Source organism: Panthera pardus, unplaced genomic scaffold (genome assembly GCF_024362965.1).
Source record: "Panthera pardus isolate Hobbes unplaced genomic scaffold, ASM2436296v1 HiC_scaffold_22, whole genome shotgun sequence".
Taxonomy (NCBI): domain Eukaryota; kingdom Metazoa; phylum Chordata; class Mammalia; order Carnivora; family Felidae; genus Panthera; species Panthera pardus.
This window is the reverse complement of record NW_026526788.1, coordinates 31,719,211-31,741,310: the sequence shown is the minus strand read 5'-3', so window position 1 is coordinate 31,741,310 and position 22,100 is coordinate 31,719,211. Positions and strand designations below refer to the sequence as shown.

Below are 22,100 nucleotides of genomic sequence, written 5' to 3'. Positions count from 1 at the left end.
AGTGTGGGGGGAGGCAGGAGGGGCCTCTCACAGGAATGAGGGTCTTCCCATCAGTGCAGCTGCACTTCCCGAGAACCTTCTGGTCCCCGGAGCCGAGCGAAGGCCACAGGGCTATGTGTGCACATCTCCAGCCACAGGCATAGAGGCCAGGCCCTCAGGAAGGGGATCATGAGGACAGAGCTGGGTAATGAGGTGACTCAAGCTGGGGTGTGAGGGATGTTTGTGATCACCTCCAAAATAGGTAATTGTTCCCCTAATGACAAAAACAGGCAGACTCATTGCGGAAAACTTGGTGATCACGGAAAAGTGCAAAAGGCTACAAAACAAACTCTGTGACAGTTGCCAACTTCAAGTTTTCCCAAAGAAGAGGAACAAGCCATCTTGTAGGACAGAAGTGGAAGAAGTCACGCATCTTGGGCTCAATGTGATAACTCCTTGGGCACTTGGAGCCCCCCCGTGTGGGAAGGGACAGCCCTGAGAAGGACTGAGCGCCCCATCCCCAAGGAGAGGCCATACACACCCCCATGAGGGACAGAAGAGGTTCCAATAATTGGTAGAAGATGGCCTCAATCTTTAAGATCACCTTTGCTCGTGAGAAGGGAAGCCCACCCTATGCCACCCGGCATGCCCACCAGCCCTTGTGCCAACTCACCCACGGGCGTGTCCTCGCTGATGAGCAGGTACGTGTCAAAGAAGTGGTTGGTGAAGAAGGGCAGTCGGTTCACCTGGCCTGGAAGTCAGAGGACAACAGTGTCAGTCAAGGACCTTATGCCATAGCTTCTGCAGGGAGACACAGAGTAGGGGCTGCAGAGGGCACTGAGCTTGCATCCAGTGCCATGGCCACCTTCCCAGGACCTCAGCGAGTCACTGTCCTGCTTCTGGGTAAATGGGGAATAATGCCAGTAGGGAGGTCGTACGGCGAGAGAGGCCACCAGCCCCACATGGCTAATGAGTCCTGGGACATGATGAAGCATAAAATACACACAGGATTTCAAAGGCTTTATATGAAAACATGGGTGTAAAATATCTCATTAACCTTTTATATTGAACATGGGTTGAAATGAAAATATTGTGGATATATTGGGTTAAACTTATTATTAAAATGTATTTCTTGGGGCGCCTGGGTGGCTCAGTCGGTTGGGCATCCGACTTCGGCTCAGGTCATGATCTCACGGTCCGTGAGTTCGAGCCCAGCGTCGGGCTCTGTGCTGACGGCTCAGAGCCTGGCGTCTGCTTCGGATTCTGTGTCTCCTCTCTCTGCCCCTCCCCTGCTCATGCTCTGTCTCTCTCTCTCAAAAATAAATAAAAACATTAAAAAAAATTTTTTTTAATAAAATGTGTTTCTTTTCTAATGCGGCTTCTAGAAAATTCCAACTCACACATGTGGCTCACGTTGTACTCCCACCAGGCAGCCTGGCTGTAGATGACATGTGAGCACACCAAGGACCAGGGCTATCCTCCTCAATGGCTACCAGCCTGGTGCTCAGAGAAGAGCGAGGACTCAGGAGCCCCAGGAGGTATTTGTCGTGTGAAGGAACGTGAGCCGACCCCATAGGATGAATGATAACAATGCCATGTATAGAACCTTTCTCCATGCCAGCCACTACGTCCCCTCCACCAATCTTCATGGTACAGCAGGGGCTATCATATCCCCATCTTACTGCTGAGGAAAACGAGGCCTGTGGGGAATAAGCAGTAACTTGCCCAGGGTCACACAGCTAGTAAGTGGCACAGGCCTTAGGGGACCCCTGGGTGGTTGACCTTGTATCACTCTGTGATGGCCTTGGGACAAGGGCCAGGTTTGGAAGGAGTTGAGGAAGTAGTGGCACGGGCTGAGGAATTTAGTGATTCCAAAGAGCCCCCCAAACCACAAGCTCCCCACACAGGGCCTCCCCAAGGCTGGCTTTACCTATCCCCTGAACCTCCTCTTAACAGCCTTCAGTAGTGCAGTATAATAAAAAATATATTTGGAGGTGCCTGGGTGGCTCAACCAGTTAAGCATCTGACTTCAGCTCAGGTCATGATCTCATGGTTTGTGAGTTTGAGCCCCGTTTCAGGCTCTGTGCTGACAGCTCAGAGCCTGGAGCTTGCTTTGGATTCTGTGTCTCCCTCTCTCTCTCTGCTCTTCCCCTGCTCATGCTTTGTCTCTCTCCCTCTCTCTCTCAAAAATAAACATTAAGGGGCGCTTGGGTGGCTCAGTCGGTTAAGCGGCCGACTTCGGCTCAGGTCATGATCTCGCAGTCCGTGGGTTCGAGCCCCGCGTCGGGCTCTGTGCTGACAACACAGAGCCTGGAGCCTGTCTCAGATTCTGTGTCCCCCTCTCTCTGACCGCCCCCGCCCCGTTCATGCTCTGTCTCTCCCTGTCTCAAAAATAAATAAAATGTTTAAAAAATTAAAAAAAAATAAACATTAAAAAAATTTATATATATATATTTGGTCTTTGCCCCAGTTCCTGACACAGAGCTCCAAAACTCCTTAGAATTTCCAGAGAGAGAGGAGTATCGTTTATAAGGAGCCCCTTTTGAGCACAGCTGAGTTTATGCTAGTGAGAGGACTTGGTTGGGGGGTGGGGAGCCTCTAGGCAGCCCCAGGATGGGGCTGGTGGGCAGAAAGACCAACTCGTTAGTGGGGGGATCTTTTAGTCCCATCCAGACCTCTGGGGAGGGGAGGGAGCTGGAGATTGAAGAGATCTGATGAGTGCTCAGGAAGTGAACATATCCATGTGCTGGGAGGGTGGCGCACCTGGAGAGGACACGGAAGCTCCACTCTCACCCCATTCCATCTGGCTGCCCCGGAGCTGTACTCTTTATGTTAACCCAGGAAGTGGAAGTAAACTGCCTCCCTGAGTCTTGTGAGTCATTCTAGCTGATAAAACCTGAGGAAGGGGGTCATAGGAAGCCCTGATTTATGGCCGGTAGGTGAGATATATGGGTGGCCTAGGACTCGTGACTGGCCTGTGACATGGGGGCGGTCTTGTGCGCCCGAGCCCTTAAATGTGTATAATTTGACACTAACTCCAAATAGTGTCAGACTGAATTTCATTAAATATTTGGACACCCAGTTGGTGTCCAGAGAATTGGTTGTTGGTATGGAAAACACCCGAGAAGTAGGCAAGTAAGGGCTCTTCCCTTTCTGCCCCTGCCAACCAGGGGGTAGGTAGCTGGTCTGTCTCGCACAGGGCTGATGTCGTGCAGCCATAAGCAGCCCCTGCTGGGTCCTTCGGGGACGTCCTTCTTTTCCCCATTTCCACTGAGCTGGGGCTGTCTCAGGGCTGGTGCCAGGCTAGAGAACGGAGGCCAGCTCCCAGGAAGTGAGAAGGCTGGAGTCGAGGAGGAGCACTTCCCCCTCCCGCCTGAGATGCTCCTAGTGGGGAGTGGCTCAAGTTTCTTCTTAGACATCCTTCAAGTTTCATCTTAGACATCCCTTCTTCCAGCAAGCCCTCCTTGATCACCATTACTACAAACGTGCACCCCCACACACTCCTCCATCCTCTCATATCAAGAATCCAGAACCCCTCTCACACATAACAGCCTCAGAAAGAGGCCAATGGTCAAGGGCCTTGCCTTTGTTTGGAACTTCCCTGTGCTTCTTTCCAGCCACACGATCCTCCCATGCCTCAGTTTACTCAGGTGTAAAATGGCAGTAACAAGACTTACTTCAGGGCAGCCCTGAGGATTAAGTGAGATTACATACATAAAGTGCTTAGCGCCATGCCCCGGCACACAGCAAGCACTGGATAAATGGTAACTACTATTAATATTGGTATTAATAATGGAGCCACCTGCTCAGCCAGAGAGGGATGCTTTTGACCAAGAAGAGCCTTGGGCTCCAGTATGGGAAGCGGGCTGAACCCGGGTGAAGGCTCCGGGGTGGGCTTGGGCTGCTGGGGGAGGGAAACCAGCCAGGAAAAAACACCGCGTGCAGCAGCATTGTTCATTTTAAATTTTCTTTTACAGGACCTGCCGATAATCACCTGTTGAGTGCTCTGCACTGGCAGCCGGCAGGGCCCCAGGGGCAGATGTCTCCTGCCACCTACCAAGCAGGGCCTGGGTCCTCAGAACAGTCCTGCTGCCCCCAGAGACCCCGTGGCCCTGGGCTGCCAGTGCGGTCCCTGGGCACCAGGAGGGGGCTGACGGGGCAGGGGTGGGGAAAGGGCACACGGACAGGTTATTCGTTCTCTTAAAAACCACTCTCAAGGCACAAAGGCTCTGTGTGAGACCTCCAGCCCAGCTGGTCCGTGAGTGGATGTACAAGGGTGGGGGACAAGGGGGAGTCCCTACTTCCCGTGCCCCACACACCCCTTCCCCGTGAGTCCGAATCCACTGTTGGCTCCGCCCCAGTGGCTTCCTCCCACCTCTGCCAGCCACGCCTACTGATTGTTCCCCACACAGTAGATGGAGGAGTCCGCCAGCTTTAAGTATTTCAAACACAAAAATAAACTCAAAATGGATAAAGGACCTGAATGTGCGACAGGAAACCATCGAAACCCGAGAGGAGAAAGCCGGAAAAGACCTCTCTGACCTCAGCCGCAGCAATTTCTTACTCGACACATCTCCAAAGGCAAGGGAATTAAAAGCAAAAATGAACTATTGGGACCTCATCAAGATAAAAAGCTTCTGCACCGTGAAGGAGACAATCAACAAAACTAAAAGGCAACCGACGGAATGGGAAAAATATTTGCAAATGACATATCGGACAAAGGGCTAGCATCCAAAAATCTATAAAGAACTCACCAAACTCCACACCCGGAAAACAAATAATCCAGTGAAGAAATGGGCAGAAGACATGAATAGACACTTTTCCAAAGAAGACATCCAGATGGCCAACCAACACATGAACAAATGCTCAATGTCACTCCTCATCAGGGAAATACAAATCAAAACCACACTGAGACACCACCTCACATCAGTCAGAGTGGCTAAAGTGAACAAATCAGGAGACTATAGATGCTGGCGAGGATGTGGAGAAACGGGAACCCTCTTGTACTGTTGGTAGGAATGCAGACTGATACAGCTGCTCTGGAAAATAGTGTGGAGGTTCCTCAAAAAATTAAAAATAGGTCTACCCTATGACCCAGCAGTAGCACTGCTAGGAATTTACCCAAGCGATACAGGAGTACTGATGCACAGGGGCACTTGTACCCCAATGTTTATAGCAGCACTTTCAACAATAGCCAAACTATGGAAAGAGCCTAAATGTCCATCAACTGATGAATGGATAAAGAAATGGTGGTTTTTATACACAATGGAATACTACGTGGCAATGAGAAAGAATGAAATATGGCCTTTTGTGGCAACATGGATGGAACTGGCGAGTGTTATGCTAAGTGAAATAAGTTATACAGAGAAAGACGGATATCATATGTTTTCACTCCTCTGTGGATCCTGAGAAACTTAACAGAAGACCATGGGGGAGGGGAAGGAAAAACAAAGTTAGAGAGGGAGGGAGCCAAAGCATAAGAGACTCTTAAAGACTGAGAACAAACTGAGGGTTGATGGGGGGTGGGAGGGAGTGGAGGGTGGGTGATGGGTATTGACGAGGGCAGCTGTTGTATGGTGTTGTATGGAAACCAATTTGACAATAAATTTCATGATAAAAAAAAAAAAACAACACCGCACAGCATCTAGCTTCTTACCACTGCAGGCCTGAGGGGAGAAGGGAGTGGGGAGGCTCACAGAAAACACGCCATGCGAGCTGCTGGCCTCCACCTCCTGCCCCCCAGCAAGCCCACAGATGAAGAACATGTTGAGGCCAGAGGGAAGAAGGGGGAACGAGCTTCGGCAGAGAGAAGATGACAGGCTGACAAGAGGGTCTGACATCTGTGAGCCTGACCCATCTCTGACTACCCAGGATGGGAGGAGAGAGATCCGCTGGGGCTGTGGGTCAGATGAAAACAAAGTGGGGAGAAGTGATGCGGGAGGGTCTGCGGGAATGAGAGGAGGGTGAGGGGTCAGGGGCAGGTGTCGGAAGGGCAGGGTGGAAGACGGTGTCCTTCAGTCCCTAAGGTCAGCCATGGCCTCACCATGCCAGAGGAACAACACTGGCCACTTCAGACAGGCACCAGGAAGGGAGGACCATACCCGGCAATGAGAGAAAGGGACCCTCATATACGTGCAAAGCAGACTAGTCCCCAGATGGGCTGGTTTTGCCACAGAGCTGCTGTGTGGCCCCAGGCAACTTGCTTAACTTTTCTGTTTTCTGTGCCCCATTTTCCTTCACCCAGAGAAAGATACAGCTCATAATAAAAGAGCTAACGCTTTATTTTAGCACCTAATACGTGCCAGGCGCTATTCTAAGTGCTTGACATGTGCATTAACTCGTCTGATCATTCTGACAACTGAAGGAGGAGAGTCCTAGTGTCCTTTGACTTTAGAGATAAGAAAGCTGAAGGACAGAGAGACTAAGACACTTGCCCAAGGGAAGCGGTTGGAGAAGTGGGGCGGGAACCCAGGAGTCCTGGCTCTGTGCTACTCCCTTGTGCCCACTTGAGATGCACAAACCGTCTTCCACCCAGAGAGCTCAAGAGGAAACTATCCTCTGCTGAGGATACAGCCGAGCTCTTAGCACCTGTTTTATTTTTACAGACAGTGCAAGCCCGGGAGGGGCAGGCAGCAAGGGGGAGAGAGAGAATCCCAAGCAGGCTCCGCACTGTCAGCACAGAGCCCAACGCAGGGCTCAAACTCAGAAATGATGAGATCATGACCTGAATTGAAATCAAGAGTCAGACGCTTAACCGACTGAGCCACCAGGCGCCCCGATGTATTTCTTCTTAACAGCGGGGGAAGGGCATGAGTGTCCAAGGTCATAGAGCCGGCTGAGGAGAGTGTCCTGACTCCCCCACCATCCAGCAAAGCCAGAGGGTCAGAGCTGATCTCATGTGCCCCCACTGAGGTCTCCTGCAATGGCCGTGGGAGCAGTATCCTGACCCTGACTGAGGCTCAGCCACGCCCTGCTTGGCATGACCTCGGGCCAGTAACATCTCCAGGTGTCAGTTTCTCTGCAAAGGAGGTCAAGACTCGAGAGAGGGTCTGAGAGCGCCTCCAGCTCTCCCCTGAGAGTCCGTGAAACTGCGCCGTAATCCCGGGCTGCCTGGATGGAAGTGAGCTCCCCATCACAGAGGCATTCCAGCAGAGATCCTTCCAAACACAGTGGCCAGGAGAGGGGAGTTTCAAGGGACTCTCGGGCAGCCAGGGGGAGGCTGGCTTCCTCCAGCGACTCCCTAGCTCCCTGGAGTGACAGAAGGAGCTGGCCTCACTCAGGAATATGTTTGCCCGTGTCACCAGGCAGGCCGGGCCCACAGCTCTTCCCCGGGGACACGCTGGCCCCAGGGGACACCATGCCAGCCGTGCCTGCAGTCCTAACCTTCCTTCAGCGCAGTCCAGAGCTGTTTTGCTCCTTGCCACCAGCTGTCCAGGAGCCAAGGGACAGGCAAATGCCCAGGTCTTTCCCGGCCTCCTCCGCGGCCACCAGAGCTGACGCTGATCTGGCCGCTGGGGAAGGAGGGCCGGTCCTCCCTGCCAGGGGAAAGGGCACCTCACCACCACGATTCGCTCAAGCTGTTCCTTCCTCCCGGGATTCCCTTCCTCCTGTTCCCCTACGCTAAAACTACTTCTCAGTCTTCAAAGCCCCGATTAAATGTTCCCTCTGGCTGAGTCCCTCCTGTCCCCACAGGCCCAATCAATCCTTTCTTCTGATGGGCTTCTCCAGAGCCATGTCCGTCTTCTTACCACTATATTCACCTGCCTTCTAGGTAGTAAATCCTAGCTGTGGCTTCCTCCCCCACCAGGCTCGGGGCTCCCTGAGCACGAGTCACTGCCCCATACCCCAGAACTGGGCACAGTAGACACAGCCTCACACAGTAGGTACTCAAAAGACAGCTCTGAAACCGAAGAGCACTGCAGCCACTCCCTGCATCCCAGAAGGGGTTCATGGTCACAGATGCCTCCTTCCCCTGGAGCTCACCTGTTTCTCAAGGCTCCTCCCCTTCCCTCCCGGGGAGGCTGGTATTTTCAGTCCTGTGAGTGCTGTGGAAGCGACCGAGGCCCAGAGAGGGAAGTGTGTGTGCAATCACACACACAGCAAGGCGAGGTCTGTGGGCCCAGAGCAGCCGTCCCCCCCCCCCCCACCAAGCCCCCTCCCAGTGTACAAATCCCACGCTGGCGGTGGCAGGAAGGGCAGAGGATTGGACTTACCCAGGCATCCGGAGATCAGCACAAACAGCCAGGCCACGAGGCAGCCGGTGGCAACGTGGCACCTCATGTCTCCTGGGGACACAAGGAAGGAGAGGTGAGAAGCCTGCCCTCCGAGCCCCTCCTACACTTCCCCACCCCTGTAGCTCCGGGGAGAATTGGCCTGGGAAGAAGGGAGGGAATCAACTCACGTGGTGGGGAGCTGGGTGTGGGAAAGAAGAGAGGGTCTGCATCGCTTGGTTTCGTATCGTCCAGGGCTGGGTATAGCTCAGCGGCCTGGGGGTGGGGGCAGGGGCAACGGTGTGTCTGCCCTCATGGGGCTGGCTACACAGCCGAGCGAGCGAGAGAGTGAGCGAGGCTAAGCAGTAGGCACAGGAATGCGTGACCGAGGCATTCTGGGCCCCTTGCGGGGAGGGGCCGTTGCCTACATCCTCCAGGATGGCAGCCCCAGGAGTGATGGGGCTTGGGTAGCCTGGGGACAGAGATAGGAGATAGGTGCTGAGCGGGCAGTCAGGGGTCTAAGACCGGGCTTGGCAGGCCCAACACCCTGGATCCCCCCAGCCTAAGTGCCCAATGGGCATGTCTTTTCCCACTTTTCCTACCCACCCTACTATCTCATAATCTGGGATATGAAAGGTGGCGGCAGTCAGCTGTGCCCAGAGTGGCACAGAGAGGGGAGGTAACTGCACAGCGTTCCACAGCAAGTCTGTAGAACACTGAGGCCAAATTTCTAGGGGCTCAGAGCACAGCTCCAGCGAGATCTGGAGCCCAGCCCCCAGCGGCTCAGCGAGGCGAGATCCCACCTCGAAGGGTGTCGGGGAGGGTGACTGCACCTCGCACCATAGCAGTGGCCCTGTTGCAGCAGGGCCACGGTCCTCTGGTTCCTTCTCAGCCCTGCAGCGGTTCAGGGACAGGCCTCCCGGAGACCAGCAGAGGCACCAGGAGGGGCCCACGCTCCTCAGCTGGGGTTGCCACGGCCCTCTCAAATGCTAGCCCTGTTCGTACAGGGACACAGCCCACACGCCTCCACATCCCCGCAGGGCCTAGCCAAGGGCCTGCACATCATCCTGCAGTTCAACAGCTTGCTCAGAGACTCCCGGCTAGCGAGCACCAGGCTCAGCATCTGGACCTAAGTTGACCGGCCGCCTCCCTCGTGGATGAGAGGCCAGGAAAGCCACGGGGAGGTGAAGGGAACGGAAGGGAAGGGATCTCTGGAGAGACTTCCACATGTCTGCAAGATCCAGGGGCGAGAGATTCCAAAAGAGCCACACGCTCAGATCCCTGAATTCCAGACCCGGAGTGGCCTTTGTCAGCCCAGGCCCCGAGTGGCCTGTGACACGACCCCACCGGGGTTCCTGCCACATACAACATGCAACGGCCCGTGACGCCCTTTGGTTTCCCTTCTAACATTTGTTTCCCTGATGTCCTGATTACTAGGCATGAAACGGTAATTTGCAGAATAAACAATCCTAAGATGTATTTAAATAATAAAAGACAGACCCCCCCCCCATTCATATATTCCTATATTTCCACCCCCTTGAGCTTTGGAATGTTAACAGCATCACAGGGATGCAAACTGATATGCTCCAGGGACCAGGCCAGGAACAGAAATGAGGGAGACACCGGGTGGGTGGGGATGATGGCCACTCAGAGGCCAGAGGCTCTGTCCAAGAGGGTCAGCCGCTGACGTGTTCCAGCCAAGAGGGATGTGGGCCCAGCGTGGCCAGGGCTTCTGATTTCTCTCAATGAAAAGCCGACAATTGGGCTTTTTCTATGAATTCAGTGTTTTAAATGTTGGCAAATAATTCAACTTGTAGGAGCCAAACAGGACATGTCTGATGGCCAGAGTGGGTGGGTTGGGCTGGGCACGCATCCTACCGGGCCCTTCCCTGCACCCAAGCAAATCCGTTCGCATTACACACACGTATGGAGCGGTGCGGCTGTGTTTATCTTTAGAATGATGGAGCTGCCTCTACACAAAAGAAACTTGCTCTTCTCACATCATGATATTTCACGGATGACCCTCCACGTCAACACTGCTACATCTGCGCCCTTCTTTTTAGGAGCTAAATCATAGTTCAGAGCACGGGTGTCTGCAAGACAGACAAGCATCCCCTACTGTTGGGCATTTGGGTGTTCCCAGGTTCCCACCACCACGGGTAATGCCACGATGGGCCTCCCTCTGAAAATAATCGTGTCGGGACCTTGGTTGCTCTTGAACTTGGCTCTCCAGCTGCGGCATTACTGGGCGGATTAGATACAACCCCGGCCATGTATGTAAACCTTTATATTAGACATCGCCGTATTACCTTCTGGAAAGGTTGTGGCAATTCCCGCTCCCTCCGGCAGCGTATGAGAGGGCCTCTGTGCCCACCTGGAAGTGATCCCTCTTTTAAATGGCTGCCAATCGGATGCATGAAAAATGGTATGGCATTGTTGCTTTAATTTGCATTTCCCTAACTACTAGCGAGGTTGAGCAGGATGCCTTTTTCTAAACGTTCAAACCACTTTCCATCTGTTATCCTGCATTGCCGTAGCATATCCTACAAAGAAGCTAGCCAGCGTTGCTGGCATTATCCCTGATTTACAAGTGGAGAAACCGAGGCACAGAGCAATTAAGTGACAATCTGACATCTCCTAGTGAGTGAGTGTTTTCTTCAAAAAAATCTCCAGCCCTCTGCCTTCCCAAACCAGATGTTATAAGAATTAAACAACATCTGCCCAGAACATCATCCACAAATAGCTGGGGAGTGTAGCCATTCTGCAAGGTGTTGCACGAAGTTTGCAGCGGAAGGAAGGAAGGAAGAAGGAAGGAAGAAAATAAACACTTACGAGGGCAACCCCCACAGACCAGGGATTTTCAGAGGTGTTGTTTTATTCAGTCCTCTGAAGTGTCCCCATAACGTATTGTCCCCATTTTTCAGATGAGGGAATTAAGGCCCAGAGAGGTCACTCCAGGACTGGAACTGATTCCATCACACCACGCTGCTGCCCACCATTCCCCACACACCGCCCGCCCCATTTCCTAACAGATAAAAGGGAAGGCACGGCCCCTCCCTCAGGAGTACAATACACAATAGACACAGGATGAACGTCTGCAAAGAAGTGCACACTTGTGCACAACACACCCACACGTGCAAAACGCATCATTTCCACGACGCTGGCTCGGGCTCCAACACTGCCAGGCACACTGTCCCCAGCCTGTCTCCTTAAACATCTGCTTCCCCTCCGGAGGCAGTCATATTGCCTTGGCGCCTCTCTTCTGTGGGTTACGGGCAGCCAAACACAGCCCTGATTCTGCAGGATCGGGGGCGGGGGGCAGCTCTGAAACCGTTAGAAGCAGGGGTGATGTCTGCTCCACGCTGACTCTGTCCTCAGCTTGGGGGCAAGGGAGCCGAGACCGTAGGTCGCGGGGACCCCGGCTCCAAAGGGTGAAGAGGAGTAGCTAGGCAAAAGTGGGTCCATCCTGCTACTGGGTTCTCCCTGAAATCCCAGTTCTTGCCTTTCCTCTGGCCTCTCTGGCTACAGGAAGGCAAGCAAGGCCCAGAGAGAGAGGCTAACGGCAGTGGGAAGAGGCCCCTGCGTTCCAACCTCCAGCCCAGGTGTCGCAATGGATGCTGCATTGCCTGCAGGCATTCCCTTGACACTGGGGCCACAGCAAGTGGCCTGTGTCCCCCGGGAGAGCCTGACCTCGCCCTGCCCTGTGCAACAGCTGTTCCCCAACCTCCCAGCCCTCCCACCTCCCACCCGGCAGAGCTGCGTGACCTCCTCCACCTCAGGATGGGGCCTGGGCTCCTACCAACCCTCACCTGCCCCCACTGGACCAGGAAACACAGACACACAGCCTTCCGTGCGGGGGTTCTGCTCTGGGCCTGGGATAAGTGCCAGAGACGTGCCCCAGGGGTAGGAGCAGGGTCAGGGCTGGCTGCCCCCAAATCTCTCAGGGACCTGGCTTAGAGCCCATTCTTGCAGGAAGACTTCCAGAAATCCCTCAAACATACCCACTGCCAAGAAGACACAGAACCAGGCCTCCGAGTCGTCGGGCTGTCAGTTCTCAACAGCCTCTTTCATGCTAAGCCCGGTGCCAGGCCCTGGGGGAGGATGGCTACGAACATGTGCCAGGTGTCAAATAAATGATAGAGACCATTGCTGCCCAAGGCCATGGAAAGAGAAGTCCTGAACCTTCCAGAGGAGGTGAGATGTGGGCTGCACAGTGTTAACGTTTGCCGAGTGCACGTTACGTGCCAGTCACTGCGGCGGGCGACGTGCTGTCCGTGCTGGGGCTCGGAGAGTTTGAGTGACCTGCCCGAGGTCACACAGCTGATAAGTGGCCAGGTTGGGATTCGAACCCCATTCCGATGGCCGTCAAAAGTTGGTCGCCCAGCCTCAGCCCCAACCCTTACAACTGCTTCACAGCCACAGGATACAGGAGCCAGCAGCAAGGCTGAGTGCGTGTGCCAGGAAGAAGGGGGACAGCTAGGGCCGGGAAGTGGGTTCCTATTTAGCCTGCCTTTCTGGCGTATTGGCATCTCACAGGCCTTGGCCCGAGAACCGCTACCAATAAGACAACGTCCGTACCATCAGAGGTGACCAAGCCCCCCGCCTCCTCATCCCACATGGCCCTCTCCGGCACCATCCCCAAGAGGTTACCACCTCTGTCCCTGGAGGGAGCAGACTACAAAGACAGCCGTACTCTAGGCAGCAACGCGACCCACACTGGCCTGTGCCTTCTCCTGTGATCAACCTGTAAAAACCTGCTGCTCACGCGGGCCTGGGCTGAGGGCCACAGGGGATGTTCTGGCAGGTGGCACGGTTACAGCATCTAGGGAGTCACCCCACCTGGGAATCACCTCCCCAATAAAAGCCTCCATTTACACCCCCGAGGGCTGGGGAGCTGCAAGGAGAGGCTTCTAAGCCGGGTCTGGCCACACCGCACGCGTCTGCTCTGACATTACTTGCCGTGTGCCAGGCACTGTGTTAGACACAAGCGCACAGAAGGAAACAAGCTGAGGACCTTTCTGTGGTGGGGGCTGACACTTCCAGCAGAGACCAACACAGACGGCGTAGGTGGGCAAGTTCTACGGCGTGCTTGGGAATAAGTACTAAGGAGAGAGGCAAGGAACGGGGTGAGGGTAGTCTGCCTATCACTGAAGGCGCTATATGAACAAACAGTGAGGAAGCGGGAGAGTGAGCCATGTGGTTAGTAGGGAAAAACATCTTCCAGGCAGAGGCAACAGCCTGTGCAAAGGCCCTGAGGCAAGAGCGTGCTAACGCACATGGAGAGGAGGCCAGCGGGGCTGTAACTGGGTACACGGTGGGGGAGAGCGGCAGGAGACGAGGCCACAGACACAATGGGCCCATCACTGATGGGAGTCAAGTGGGAGTCATGGTCCTAAGCCACCCGAGAGTGCCGTGCAAGAGTCAAGTTTTACTGGAGCACTTGGCCACAGTACTGGGGACTGACTGCAGGGGCAAGGGCAGAAGCAAGCAGACCGGTGTGGTGGCCAGACATCTGAGGGCTCTGGCCAGAGACTGGGGTGGAGGGTGTGGGGTCTGGCATATGTCGAGGTAGAGCTGAGAGGGTCTCCTACTGGAGAAGATGAGGCCGTGTGAGAAAGGACCGAGCCTGAGCGTTTGGCCCAGGCGCCCGGAAGGATGGAGTTGATGCTACCCAGCTGGGAGGAGGCGGCAGGGGGAACGAGCTGAGAGCTGAGCGCAGAAGTTCAGTTTGGGGCACGGTGAGCTTGGAAAGGCTGTTGAGAACCCAGCAGCATCGTGGGACAGGCAGGAGGACACCCCCACCTAGACGTCAGGCCTGAGGTGGGGCCAGAGACGCAGACGTAGACGTGGGGGTCATCGGCGTGTACTTGGAGCCACCAGAGAGACGAGATCACCAAGATCCCAACACCCTCGAGCCGAGGCAACTTGGCTGAGAATATCCATCAATGTTTAAAACATATAAAGAGCCACTCTCACGCGTGGCCTAGCGATTCCACTTCCAGAACTTTAGCTGACGAAATGATTATGGCGGCGCATGAACGCTAAGCCCCAGCGATGTTCGCGGCAGCCCAGGGGAGCAGCCCAGACACCCAGCGGGAACTGGTTCAACTGTGTGATGTCCACAAGAAGCAGAGGACCACATACGGATGGGTATGTGTGTGTCTGTGGGCAGGGCAGCGCGTGCACGGACAGGACTATTATGTGAAACGGTTTCATCTGAGAGGTGCAGTTACAGCTGATTCCGCATTCTTCTACACACTCACCGCATTTTCTAAATCTATTAGAACACCCAACGTTTTTACAACCAGAGACGTAGCTAATGTCCATCCTACCAAAACATCGGCAGCAGCATGTGAACAGATACACAACTCTGATTAGCAAGTTCTTTCCTAGGGGCGCCGGGCTGGCTCAGTCGGTTGAGCGTCCGACTTCCGCTCAGGTCGTGATCTCACAGTTCGTGAGTTGGAGCTCGATGCGGGGCTCTGTGCGGACGGCTCGGAGCCTGGAGCCTGCTTCGGATTCTGTGTCTCTGTCTCTCTCTCTCTCTCTCTCTCTCTCTGCTCCTCCCCTGCTCATGCACGTGCTCTGTCTCTCTCAAAAATAAACATTAAGAAAGAAAAAGAAAGAAAAAAGAAAGAAAGAAAGAAAGAAGGAAAGAAAGAAAGAAGGAAGGAAAGAAAGAAAGAAGGAAAGAAAGAAAGAAAGAAAGAAAGAAAGAAAGAAAGAAAGAAAGAAAGGAAGGAAGAAAGGAAGAAAGAAAGAAAGAAAGAAAGAAAGAAAGAAAGAAAGAAAGACCGATCTTTCCTAGAGGCACCTGGGTAGTTCAGTTCGTTGAGCGTCCAACTCTTGATTTTGACTCAGGTCACGATCCCAGGTTCGTGGGATTGAGCCCTGCATCAGGCTCCATGCTCAGTGTGGAACCTGCTTAAGATTCTCTCTCTCTCTCTCTCTCTCTCTCTCTCTCTCTGCCCTTCTCTCCTGCTCATGCTCTCTCTCTAAAATAAAAAAATAAAAATAAATTTATATTTAAAAAAATAAAGTTTTGTCCTATGCTCTGCTGAGCCTCCCTGAAGTCCACAGTCCCAGATGTGACTACCAGAGGAGACCCTTAGGGCTAGGAGGGTCCTCAAAGGTCCTCTGGCTAATAACACCCCTCTGCCACTACTCAGGCCCTTCCGTGGACAAGGGGCTTTCTCCCTCCTGGACAGGGGGTGAGGCGGTCCCAGCTCAGAGACCCCTGCCTCCCAGCCCAGTCCTGTTACCTTCCCACACCGGGGCAGATTGGGGGGTTGTTCTGATTATGCCCACCCTCAGGAGGACTTCCCTGCGTTCCAGCCATAGGGACTCGCTAAGTACCAGAATGAGCTAAACCTGGCCTTAGAGACCAGGCCCCAGGCTGAAGGTGGGGACTAACAACTGAAAAGAAAAACAAGTGCCCGAAGGTACTCCTACGCGCGCACACACACACACACACACACACACACAAGCTGGGCCCAGTGAACCCCCGAACGAAATGTGCCCTCAAGATGCCCCTGACCCAACCTTGGACGGCCCCTCCTTCCTGTCCCCATTGCTTCCCCCAGGCTGGAGGAAGCCAGGTTCATCATACAGCTCCTCCCGATCTGTAGGGGTGTCACCAAATGCCTCTGGACCAAACCCAAGACAGAGCCCATCACAGCCTGGTCTCCTGGACAGAGACTGGAAAGCATGTTCCTTGTGGCTGCAGGGACAAAGGACACACTCCCCTCTTCTGGGAAATCGGCGCATTCAGGACTCAACCCCCAGGTCAGGGCCCTCAATGGTTACCATCTCCCACCTCTCCCTGCAGCTCAGTCAGGGGATGCTGGAACCGAGGGTGTGCTCAGGGTGGCGAGAGGCAGTGCCTTCCATCCAGCAAGCAACGGGACAGGAAGAAACGGAGCCAAGGGGGAGGGAAAGGGCAGGAGGGGACATCTGAGCAGCTTTTCAGTTTCTCAGGAGTGAAAGATTTTCACAGCAGGGTGCCACAATTTAGTTTGAACTGCTATGAATTCCCATAAAATCAGATGCACTCAGCTTTGAATAGAAATACAGAAATACACAGCAGAAATCAAATACAATTTGGGGATTATTCACCACCACTACACACAGAGGGGTTCGTGCGTGCAAGGAGGTGCCCACAGATGACACCATTAGGGCCACTAACGGACAAGCCACTGTCAGCCACTGATGGCCGTGTTTCAAAGCCCACCCCGTCCAGGCCACTGGCAGGGGAGGCTGCTGTGACAGAAGGTCACTAAGCAGGACTTTTCCCGTAAGGAGGGAAAAGATCAGTGTGTTTGTGCCCTCCCCTGGATCCCTCCCCAAAGTTCCCACTGACTGATGCCCAGGGATGGTAGATGAGTCAGGCAGGACTGAGAATCCCAGGAGGGGCACCACAGTGGCCCAGCATCCTCCACGTGAAGGCTGGTATCTGAGTCTGCTTGACTTATACATTTGTTTTTTTTTTTAAAGTCACTCCGTAGGCAATATATTTTATTTTAGTCTGTTCTTTTTGGAAGTAATGCACAGACATGGTAAATAACTATACAAAAGGGTGTGTAGCAGGAAGTGAGTCTCCCTTCCATCGTAGCCCCAGTAGGAAGTGAGTCTCCCTTCTATTGTAGCCCCAGCAGGAAGTGAGTCTCCCTTCTAGCGTAGCCCCAGCAGGAAGTGTGTCTCCCTTCTACCCAAGCTCGCATGTTCCCAGAGAGGACGCTGGATGGAGGGTTCCTGAAGTGTCTATCATATGTGCATACAAGGATATAGCATACAGGTCTCTCCCTCTCTTAGAAAAATCTAAGCGGTATCCATGCTATCCTAGTCCGTTTTGCCGCATGATGATATATCCTGAAGACTGTTCTGTTTCAGAACATACAGAGCCTGCTCTTTTTAACAGTTGTAGTGGGGTGGGGGGGGGGAACCATAACTTATCTCTGCTGATGGACATGGAGGTTGTTTTTAACTTTGCAATTTGACAAATGAAGCCACAATGAATAGCCTTGTTCCTATATTTACACGCACCATATGAAGAAGGAAACTTTCATAGTTTTATAGCTGTTGACAAACTACTCTCAAAGAGGATGCACCAAGTTGCATTCCCCCCAACTCTTACAGAAGGGCCAGTGTCCCCATACCTTTCCCAGAGCTGCGTGGTCACTATTTTTTCAAGTTCCCGAAAAGGTAGCTAAAGATCCTGATCCTCAGATCCCCCGCCCCATTAGGGCATGGAGCTAGAATGGAGTTGACCAAGGTTGGCTTTCTCCTACCCCCTGGCTCACCAGTAGGGTGAAAACCAACAGACCTTGGCCCAGCTCTGTGACCTTGCTGCAATGTACACCCTCTCCCTCACTGGGGTCACTGCCAGTCACCACACCCTGTCCTTGGCCAGGCTGTTCTCTCCATCCGAAGAGCCATCAGGTTCCATCTTGCACCTCCAGTTCTGCCTTCAAGGCACAGCTCTGTCACTTCTTCCACAAAGTCATCCTGGATCCCTGCTAGAAGCTGGACTCTCAGCTCCCCTGGCTTTTGGGTTTGCATTTCTGGAGGCAGCTCTTCCAGCTGTGGGGGCTGGACTTGTACATGCCCTCCTTCTCCCAGAAGACCCTCAGCTCCTTGCAAGTAGAGTCCAGTTTATCCCATACAGCCTTTGCCCACTTAACATCACCTCCTGAGTAGGTCGCTAACACTTAACATATCCTACAGTGACCCAATTTCTTCTCCAAATAGGTTCCCATGCTCCCCTTTCTCGCCTCAGTAAGCTTACCTCCACTGATACACTTTTTTTCTTTTTCATTCAGTTAACAAACACATTTTATATAGCCAGTAAGTGGCAGTTTCCTCCTTACCCTCGTGATCATCATATTTTGGGTGCACTTGCCCTCTCTAAGCCTCATCCCTGCCAAGTTCATTCCTAACCCTTGGCCATCACTGTGGTTGATCAAATGATCGGTCCCAAGCCTTCACTCTGCATAGGATTACACATCTGCACCCATCTTGGGGTCTCATGGTAGGCAGTGTGCTGTCCCACCTTTTAAGCTGGGCTTGGCCGTATGATTCGTCTGGACCAATGGATGTTTTGGCCCACCTCCATACTAGTGGAAGCAAGTGACCCATACACAGAGGAGCATGCCTCTTGAACTCCTGCCTGTCAACCTGAGATGAGCACACCCCAGGCAGAGTGAGCATACTGAAACCACACACGGCCCAGAATCATGTTAATGATTTGCTGACCCTCCAGTTGACCCACAGACATAAGTAAGCATAAATAATTGTTGTAGTGGTTTGGTAGGGACTACAATACCAATACTACGAAATATATATAACCATGTAAGAGAACAGAGGGAAAGCTTCATGATTAGATTTGGCAATGATTTCAAGGAGATAACACCAAAAGCACAGGCAATAAAGTTAAATAAACTGGACTTCATTCAAATGAAAAACTTCCGTGCATCAAAGGCCACTATCAATGCGTAGAAAATATCTGTACCTAACACGTAGAAAATATCTGTAAATCACCTATCCGATAAGGGATTAATATCTATCATATATAAAGAACTCCTAAAACTCAACAGCACAATAAAAAATCTAAGTCAAAAATAAGCAAAAAATTTATATCTACATTTCTCCCAAGAAAATATACAAATGGCCAAGGGACACATGAAACAATGCTCAACATCATTAGTTATTGGAGAAATGCAAATAAAAATCACAATGAAAGACCACTTCTCACTCATTAGGGTAGCTATTAAAAAAAAAAAGAAAACATAAAATAAGTGTTGGAAAGAATGTAGAAAAATGGGAACCCTTGTGTATTGCTCAGGGGGAATATAAAACAGTGTAGCCATTGTAGAAAACAGTATGGTGGTTCCTCAAGAAATTAAGCATAGAATTACCATACGAGCCAGAGATTCCACTTCTGGCATATATGAAAAAGAATTGGAAATAAGGACCTGAGCAAATATTTGTACACCCATGTTCATAGCAGCATTATTCACAATAGCCAAAGGTGGAAAGAACCCAAATGTCCATCAGTAGATGAATGGATACCCCCAAGTGTGGTATACAGATACAATGGAATATTGTTTAGTCTTAAAAAGGAACGACATTTTGACACATACTATGACATGGATAAACCTTGAAGACATTATGCCAAGAGACGTAAGCCCCATCGCAAAAGGACAACGAGCGTATGGTTCCATTTATATGAAGTACCTAGAGTCGTCAGACTCATAGAGACAGAAAGTTGAACAGTGGTTACAAGAGGCTGGGGGTAGGGGTGGCAAAAGGAGGGGTTATTGTTCAACAGGTGCAGAGTTTCAGTCTGGGGTGATGAAAAGTTCTGGAGATGGATGGTGGTGAAGGTTGCATACCAGTGTGAATGTACTTAATGCCACTGAACTATATACTTAGAAATGGTTAAGGGGCACCTGGGTGGCTCAGCCGGTTAAGCATCCAACTTCAGCTCAGGTCACGATCTCATGGTTTGTGAGTTTGAGCCCCGCATCAGGCTCTCTGCTGTCAGCACGGAGCCTGCTTCAGATCCTCTGTCCCCCTCTCTCTCTGCCCCTACTCCACTTGCCCTCTCTCTTTCTCTCAAAAATAAACATTTTAAAACAATGGTTAAAATGGTATATTTTGTTATACGTATTTTGCTGCAATAAAAAATGCTAAAAATGACTCAAATGGCAAAATTTACATTTTGTAAATCCTGCCATAATAAAATATGATATGTATACATAAAGTAAGTAAAAGGTTGTTTATTATCATATTTAATTATATTTATTTATTATAAATAAAAGGTTCCTCTCATGTTATTACTAAGAAAAAAAAATTAGTAAGCCGTCAGTAGAGTCAGGCATACCGATCGTATCAGGGATCGGTCCAATCAGAATAGGCTTATGGGGGGTGGGGGGTGGGGCATCTGGCTGGCTCAGTAGGTAGAGCATCTGACTTGACCTCAGGGTCGTAAGTTCAAGCACTGCATTGGGCGTGAAGCCTACTTTAAAAATATAAAGAATAAACTTATGGGGACCACCAGCTGCAAAGCAGCCCAGTCACCACATGTGAAGTTCCGCCACACACCACACTCTGACCCCTATTTTGTCATATGTCAGCTTAATTGTCCCCTGCTCAGGGAGGCCTTCCCTAACCACTATGACAGTTGGTCACCCTTATTTTTTTCTCACTGTACCCTGCTCTTGCCTTTCATACCTCTCAACACATTTTGTAGTTGAAGAGTTATCCTCTGGTTGCTTGTCTGTCTCCCCGACACCATTAAAGTCATGGGTGGGTGGGGGACCCAGACATCTGGCCAGGTGAAGGCCAAGGAGAGAAGGTGTGGAGGAAGGTTCTGCCAAAGGGTGGGCTCCCTTTGACAATCTTCTCTCCACAAGCCTTGGTGTCTCCTCTGATGCAAGAAATCGGAACATAGAAACAGGAAGAGGCCCTAAAAGGTAAAACAGCGAATCCTTCTGCTTTTCAGTCAGACTATTCCACACAGCAATTTTTTTTTTTGATGAAAATCTCCTCTAGCATAAGTGGTACAACTTTGTGGGAGGCCATTTGGCACAAACAAACCACAGCCTTAAAAGCATTCATACCTTTTGACTTAGCAATTCGACTAACAGGAACTTTCCCTAAGGAGATCATCAGAATCAGGGCACAGGGCTCTGTTTTGAGGATGTTTACGGATCATTGTTTATAACAGTGAAAACGAACAGCTCATAGTCAACGACAGTCGGGCCTCTCAACCAACCACACCGGGGCCAGCCCTGCCCGCCGTGTACCCACAGCAGTGGCACCGAGTCATTGCCACAGCCAAGCCAAGGGTTGGGCCTGCCCAGTCAAGGCCCAGTCACACCATGCAGTCCACACAGAGGACACCCCTGGAGCACCCGATTGTGGAAACCGGGGGAGACTGTGCTGCTGGGTCTCACAAGACTTCTTCTGCATAAGGCCACTACTTTCATGATGAGGATATGTAGCTGACCTACCTAACACATAGAAACAAACACAGAGAGTCAGACAAAATAAGGAGATGGAGAAATATGTTCTGAATGAAAGAGCAAGAGAAAACCTCAGAAAAAGAAATAAACAAAATGTAGATAAGCAATCTACCTGATAACGTGTGCAAAGTAATGATCAGAAAGATGCCCACTGCACTCGAGAGAAGAGTGGAAAAACTCAGTGAGAACTTCAAAGGGATAGAGAATACATAAAAGAACCAATCAGACCTGAAGTATATAGTAGCTGAAATGAATAATACATTAGAGGGAATCCACGGCAGATCAGAGGACTCAGAACAGATCAACAATCTGGAAGGTGGGTAGGGAAGAGCACCAAAGCTGAACAACAAAAAGAAAAAAGAAATTTTTTTAATGTTTATTTATTTTTGAGACAGAGAGAGAGACAGAGCATGAACGGGGGAGGGTCAGAGAGAGGGAGACACAGAATCCGAAGCAGGCTCCAGGCTCTGAGCTGTCAGCACAGAGCCCGACGCGGGGCTCGAACTCACAGACCATGAGATCATGACCTGAGCCGAAGTTGGACACTCAACCGACTGAGCCACCCAGGCGCCCGGAAAAAAAATTTTTTTAATAAGGACAGGTTAAGACACTCAGAGACATCAAGCATACTAACATTTGCATTACAGAGGAACCAAAAGAAGAAGAGAGACAAAGTGACAAAATTACTTGAAAAAAAAATAACTGAAAACTTGCCTAACCTGGGGACAGAAACAGACATCCAGGTCTGAGAAGACAGAAAATTCTAAATCACGTAGAACCAAGGAGGTCCACACCAAAACACATAATAATTAAAATGACGAGAATTAAAGATAAAGAGTAAACCGTAAAAGCAACAAGAGAAAAGCAAATAATTTTGTAGCCATAA

At 51.5% G+C, this 22,100-nt stretch overlaps 1 protein-coding gene across 1 annotated transcript in view; it reads right to left on the bottom strand.

Moving 5' to 3' along the window:
- Positions 1 to 22,100, bottom strand: part of CDH23 (cadherin related 23) — a 413,989-nt gene that overhangs the window by 356,677 nt on the left and 35,212 nt on the right. The window contains 2 exon segments of the mRNA XM_053888562.1: positions 653 to 730; positions 8,193 to 8,264. Coding sequence (XP_053744537.1) covers positions 653 to 730; positions 8,193 to 8,259 — 145 coding nt within the window. The 5' untranslated portion in view covers positions 8,260 to 8,264.